General features: G+C 39.0%; 1 protein-coding gene across 1 annotated transcript; it reads left to right on the top strand.

Annotated features, from left to right (window-relative positions):
• The first annotated feature begins 5,994 nt into the window (after positions 1-5,994).
• Positions 5,995-7,216, top strand: Tex13a (testis expressed 13A). Its single transcript, XM_055607286.1, has 2 exons — positions 5,995-6,453; positions 6,554-7,216. Exons 1-2 carry the CDS (start codon positions 5,995-5,997, stop codon positions 7,214-7,216), a joined length of 1,122 nt encoding a protein of 373 aa, XP_055463261.1.
• Positions 7,217-7,441: the final 225 nt, after the last annotated feature.

Raw genomic sequence — 7,441 nt, forward strand, 5'->3', positions numbered from 1 at the left:
GGAAAGATCAGGTTAGGGGAGGATGGATGGAGAGAGTACCAGGAAGGATTAACAGATATGGCTACAGTGGGGCGTCGTCATCTCAGGGTGAAACTCCCAAGAATCTACAGGGGTAACCCTAGCAAAGGCTCCCAGTGGTGTAGGATATAGAGTCTGAACTGCCCATCTGTTATAACCAAGCAAGTCTTCCAGTGGAGGGATCAGGACACAACCCAGCCACAAAATCTTTAACATAAAATTTAGAACCCAGGGTAAGAAGATCAATCCTTAGAAAGACAAATAGGATGGACATTGGAAGTAGGCAAAAATGAGAAGCAGGATAGAAGCCTACCATACAGGGCCTCTGAAAGACTCTACATAGCAGTGTATCAAAGCAGATGCTGAGACTCATAACCAAACTTTGGGCAGAGTGCAGGGAATCTTATGAAAGAAGGGGAAGATAGTAAGACCTGGAGAAGACAGGAGCTCCACAAAGACCAAATATATCTAGGCACAGGGGCTTCTCTGAGACTGATTCTCCAACCAGGACCCATGAATGGTTATAACCTAGAACTCCTGCTTGGATGTGGCCCAGGGCAGCTCAGTATCCAAGTGGCTTCCCTAGTAAAGGGAACAGGGACTGTCTCTGGCATGAACTCTATGGCTAGCTCCTTGACCTCCCCAGCCCCCCGTGGGAGGAGCAGCCTTCCTAGGCCACAGAGGATGACATTGCTGCCAGTCCTGTTGAGACCTGATAAGCTAGGGTCAGATGGAAGGGGAGGAGGGTCTCCCCTATAAGTAAACTTAGAGAGGGGCAAGGAGGAGATGAGGGAGGGAGGGTGAGGTTGGGGGTGAATGAGGGAGGGGCCTACAGCTGGGACACAAAGTAAATAAACTATAATTAGTATAAAAATAAAAAATATATAAAAAAACTATCCTGCCTACAAGATATGCTGGGGTAAAGGTGGTACACATACTGTGGGAGTGGACAACAAAGGACTAATACACCTTGAGACTCATGACATAAGAGGAAGCCCACCCTTGTCACTGCCTGGATGGCTAGGAATCTAAGACAGGATAGCCTAGAGATCTAGGATAGAACCACCATGATCAGCACACAAACAAACAATAAAAATTAATAAAATTATTCTTAATGATATTCTGCTATACTGATAGATGTGTCCTTATCTCAGTTGTTATCAGAAAGACTTCATCTAACAACTGATGGAAACCAATGCAGGTATCCACAGCCAAGCATTCAGCAGAGCTTGAGGAATCCTGCAGAAGATGTGGAGAAAGGAAGGAGCCAGAGGGGTCAGGGCACCACAAGAAAACCCACAGAAACAATTAATATGGGCTCACAACTCCTCAAAGATCTTGAGCTTACAACCAAGAAGCTTTCATGGGTTTGACTAGGTCCTCTGCATATATGTTGCAGTTGTATAGCTTGGTATTCTTATGTGAATCCTAACAGTGGGAAAAGGAGCTCTTGCCTGCTTTCGGGACCCTTTTCCTCATACTGGGTTGTCTTGTCCAGCTTTAATATGAGGGGAGATGCCTAGTCTAATTTCAACTTGATATGCCATGTTTGGTTGATATCCCTGGGAGACCTGCTTTTTTCTGAAGGGAAATGGAAAAGTAATGGATGGGGATGTAATGTATGATAGAAGAGTATGTTTTAAAAATAATATTTTTATGCATGTTAGGAATGCTCGTGGAAGATAAAAGAGGACACTTTTTTTCTAGAGCTGGAGTTGCAGGTGGCTGTGAGATACCCATTGTGGGTGCTGGGGACTGAACTCAGGTTCTCTGGAAGAGCATCAAATCTTCTTAATTGTTAAGCCATCCCTACAGTACCTCTATATACATACCTGTGAAAAGAAAATCCAGAACAAAGGATACCATTTTTTAGAACACATACAAAAATATGTGAGGTACTTTTAGATGTTCAATACAAATGAACTCCTTTAGCCACTACTACTATATTTGCCAAGCTGTAAACTATATAAATAGATTTTGTATATTTTCTGTTACTGTTGATAAAACACATATAAGATCAAGATATAGTGAATGTGTTTGTGCATATACTACTTGCTAAATATACAATTTTAGCCTAAATATAATAAAATATCATTGACTATTGGACAATGGACATAGCTAGGTGATATAGCACTTGCTTAGTATATGCAAGACCATTTGGTTGCTCCCAAGAATATTTATGTGTACATATATACATGTGTGTGTACTCTCCAAATTAAAACTAAAATATTTACACACTTATTTTTATAATTAGACACCATACACATATTTAAAAGTTAGGGGAGGGGCCTAGGAGAAGAAGAGGTAGGGAAGGTGGGATTGGGAGGGGATGAGGGAGCTGGGATACAAAGTGAATAAACTATAATAAATATATAAATATATAAATTCTAAAAAGTTATTAATAAAATGAAAGCTGACTCAGTAACTAAATTATTCTACCTCCACAATCTTATATTTGATCTCTGTCTGCTCATAATTGTGGAAGGTATTGAAAGACTTATAAATATTCAACATTTTTATTTGCCTGCCATTATGTGATTTCTGCCCTAGCAGCCCTAGGTTTCTACTGACTACCATTAGAATTAGTATGACTATCTTATTAGACAAAGCCAGTGACTTGTGTCCACCTCCATCCATCTGAATCCCATATATGATTTGAAAAGTGACCATTTATTTCACGTTTAGTTCAAAATGTCTTCCTCTATCTGACTATTTACTTAGTAATACATATCTTTGGCTGTCTTATCCAATATGACATGCAGATTCAACAAAGTCATTCTCATAATTCCCAATGTTTTCTTCATGGAACTAATAAAATAATAATAACCTAAAGTATATAAAAAAGCATAAAATATTCCAAATGGCCAAAGCAATCAATGCAGAAAGAATAATACTAGAGTACTGCAATAGGCCTCAAATTATACTAAAAAGCCATAGCGGTAAAGCTTATATGTTGCTGGGACAAAAGCACACTTGTATATAAATAGAATAGAAAAAAAAAGAAGACCAAAATAAAATGTACTCAGCCTCAGCCACCTAATTACTTACAAATGTGTCAAGACATAGTGACTAAAAGCCTTTTCAACAAACAGCACTAGGAAAACTGGATATCTACATGTAAATGAATGAAAAGAGATTCCAATTTTTAATAATGTAAAAAAATAAATTTAAAATGGATAAAAGACCTTCATGTAATACCCAAAATGGCAAAACTGCTAGAGAGAAACATTTTGATGCATAAGAGGCATAAGCAGTAACCTTTGAATAGGAATCCAACAATACAATAAATAATAGCAAGAACTGAAAACATGGAATTATATGAAGTTAGAAAGCGTCTGAACAGCAAAGGAAACAGGAGAATGAGGAGGAATTTTCATGAATGGAAGATACATAAAAATGATGTATCATATAAGAGATTAATCTCTAAAACAAAAAATTAAACAAGAGAAACAATAGTCAATAAATAAACTAAATTGAATAGTAAAGTCTCAAGAGAATAAATGCAAATGGCCAATAATTATCAAGGGATGTGTTGAATATACTCAGCTGTCAGGGTAATGTCAATTAAAAGTTATTTAAGATTCCATGTTTCAGCTGATTATGGTGCCACATGCCTATAATCCCAGCAGTCAGGGAGGCAGAGGCAGGCAGATCTCTGAGTTTGAGGCCAGCCTGATATACAAAGCAAGTCCAGGACAGCCAGAGCTACATAACCCTGTTTTGAAAAATAAAAATAAAAACAAACCACACACACACACACACACACACACACACAAATAAATAAATAGATAAATAAATAAATAAATAAATAAATAAATAAATAAATAAATAAAAATAAAACCAAAAAACAACTACAGCTGAGAGAGGGAAAACCATCTTTTCCAGGAAAAGCACAATTGATTATGCAATATCAAATGTCAGCCCTGAACACAGTGCCATTATTTGGACTAAGCAGGCTATATTTAAGAATATATATGCATATACATCATTTAATGAAAAGAAGAGGCTCTGACTTTGAAAGAGAGCAAGGAGAGGTATTTGGAGGGAGGAAAGGGAGGAACTTTTTTACAATTTAATTTTTTATAATCTAAAAAAAGTTAGTCATAATATTAGTGCATACACAGTGAAGCATTACTCAGCCAGAAAATGAATAAAATTGTTTGTGTGGTAGAAAACTGATCATATTAGATCTCTAGAAGGCATAATGTGTTTTCTCTCATTTTTGAATACTAAATTTTTACAGATGTATAGACACACATAAACAGCAAAGAGACTAGCATGAGTGTAAAAAGAGGAGAAGAAAGGTGTGTAGGGTAAAATATGCTCATAACACATTATAACAAGGATGAAATTGTCTTTATGAATCCCAATATGATATCAATCAATGCGTATGAATAAAACATACCAACATTATTAAATGAAACCAATCTGAAAATGCTATATATCTCATGATTCCAAATACATATTTTCTTGTGAAAGATAAAATTATTGAACTAATGAAAATGATAAGTGGCTGCCAAAGTACAGAGGTAAAGGAAATAGAGTGGGGTAATGGATGATTGAAGGATAAAATAGTGGATACACATGGTACATTTTTCAAATCCTACAGATTATACTACTCTAAGAGTAAACTTTCATTTGAGCTTTAATTAATAATTTTTAAACTAGCTCAGTAATTTTAACAAGTAAAACTAATATGAATGTTGAGAACAAAGTAGAAAGAAAAAATTGTTTCTGCTTATATTTTCTAAAAATGTAAAATGGCTTCAAAATGCCTGTTAATTATTTTAAATGAAAAACCCACCTCAAATTAAAATAAAATGACAAATAAGTTAAATAAACTAATGGTCACTCCGAAGTCCTCTCCAAATATTTCCTATCTTACCACAACCAAATTCAATGCATAAACAAACCTCAATTTACAAATGTTAGAAACAGCTGAATTTCTACCAGTCTCAATTAAATGGTTTTCAGCTAACCCCAGGAAGCCAAGTGATCCAACTGTATGTCAAATGCCTAGCTAAAACTAATCAGGTGATTTCTCTCCTTTTAGGCTTAGTTTATCTATCCCACTGTTCCTTCTGAAGGCTAGAGTGCTCTGAAATTTTTTTCTGGTTTTTAATATTGCTGAACTTGTGAATTATAATTTATTGAAATAAACTTTAATTTGCCTATTTTTTTTCTCTTCTAATTAGGAAGTCGTGATTTTTTTTTTTAAAGAATAATTTGGTAATGAAGCTCTTTAAGACATTTTGTGAAGATTATACCTTCAGGACGGGGCACATCAGTCCTTTTCATGGGATAAGCTTTTAGCAAGGAAAGTGTGTGGCTTTTAAATCCTCCTTTGGAGAGTATCATTTCCTATTGCTTCAAGTCTTTTCTCTCCCCTTCCTCCCAGATGATTTCCATCTTTGTGAAAGTTTCCTTTACTTCCAAATTGGTGTAGGTATCTTCTTCTAGCTCTCCTTACTACTTTCACATTCTGGAAGTTGGTATAGTACTAGATCAAAACCCAAGAGTGTTGGTCTGGATATTTCCTTTTTTTAAGGCATTGGAGAGACAGAATGATGAGGTTGTGCTTTCTTGTAGCATGGTAGACAGACTTTTTCAGAGTTGTTAGATAGACCCTATGTCAAGTAGACATGTGTAGTGGACCTGGACCTCCTTTGGTCACTGACAGGAAAGGTGAGGTCAGCCATGAAGTCTCTTAAGGAACTGCATTATGATGGAATAGTTGAGGGGCGGAGCTGGAGAGCCTGGTGTGGGAGGGGAAGGAAGAGAAGAAAGAAAGGGTACCAGAAGACCAGAGGGGAGGGAAGGGGAGGGGATGGGTGGGGAGGGGAGAGCCGGGAAGAACAAAGGGCTAATAGACAGTGAAGGAGAGGAGAGGTACTAACACAAGGGACTAAAGGAGCACAGATTACAGGTTGATTTTATCTCCCAGGGCCAGCAAATCCAATAGAGCACTCTGCCATCATGGCCTTGAATCCAGAAGATCTCGGTAGTGGGTTCCGGCATAGCAAGGTATCAATGTTCATCAATGAGCAAATAGCCAAGCACGATAAAGGTCTTGATTTCTACCTTGAGAACCTGTCCCTGTCCTGGGAAGAGGTGGAAGACAAGCTCAAAGTCATCCTGGAGGATAGTGAAGTACCTAGTGAAGCTCGTGAAGCCTGTGCCTGGGGTACCCTGGCCTTAGGTGTGCGCTTCGCTCACAGGCAAGGCTGCTTACAGGGGCATGGCGTGCAGTGGCTGCAAAACATGTCTAGAATGCATAAAGTGGCTCCAATCTCCTTGTCATCAGACCTGAAGCAGATCAACCACCAGCAAGAGATGGAGCAGAAGGAGGTGGCTATCCAGCTTCAACTGGTCCAGGCCAAACTGGAGGAGGTGCAGAGAGAACGAGACCTACTGAGACTGAAGATTCTCCAGGCAGTAAGATTGTCACCTGGTCCTGTCTTATCCCTGCCTGTCCCACCCCTATGTGAGTACCCCATTCCCCAAACAAGTCTCAACCCTATCCACTTCTCCCCAGGAGCTGAAGGCTCTTCCAACTGCAGCAAAGCCAGCTGTGGCCATTCCTTCTGCTGTTGTCAGAAGAGCAGAGACAGAGACACAATGGTCAGGTGCAAAAGAAGATTTGGCAGAGTTAATGGCTGCTGCTACAGGAAAAAGAGAAGAGAGCGCAAATATGACATCAGCTGTCGTGGCAGATACAATAACTCCTCCCGAAGAAGCCTCAGAGGAACCCAATGGAAGTTTAATGCAGCTTCTTGGAGTCATGAAGTGGAAAAATTATCCCTTGAAAAGGCAGAGAGTAGGAGATCTCAAGCCCAAGGAAACATCCTCTAGTCCTTTGTCCCAGTCCCAAAATCTGAGATCCACAGCCTCCGAACCATTTACTGTCCAACTCCCTGCCTCATTCACATACTCCTATGAAAGCCCCTTCCTAGTTACACCCACCCCATCCCAACCACCAACCACAGAAAGACCAGTTCAAATGCATGCCTCTGATACAGGTCATCTGTCTGATACGGGAATCCACAGAGGAGATCATCAAGAAGTACAGAAAGACAAGAGATTTCCAGCATTTCGCAGACCCGGGGATTGGGACTGTCCTTGGTGTAAAGCTGTGAATTTTTCAAGGAGGGAATACTGCTTCCACTGTGGGAAGGGAATCTGGCTGCAAAACCCTTAGTGCAATTGGAGTGTAAAATAAACTGGAAACAAACCAATGGAAAATCCGTTTGGGGGAGGGGAGGTGAAGGGTATGGGTAGAATTTTGGAAAGAGTAAGGGGGTCAAGAGAATGGGATAAATCTTGGTGTGAGATAGTGGGATGGTATAGATGGTTTGGGGAAGCAGAAGTATTGAATATTTTTGTTATATTCCAGGTTATTAGTATTAACAACCTCAAAATGACT

This window comes from Psammomys obesus, unplaced genomic scaffold (assembly GCF_907164565.1).
Source record: "Psammomys obesus unplaced genomic scaffold, mPsaObe1.curated_primary_1811, whole genome shotgun sequence".
Taxonomy (NCBI): domain Eukaryota; kingdom Metazoa; phylum Chordata; class Mammalia; order Rodentia; family Muridae; genus Psammomys; species Psammomys obesus.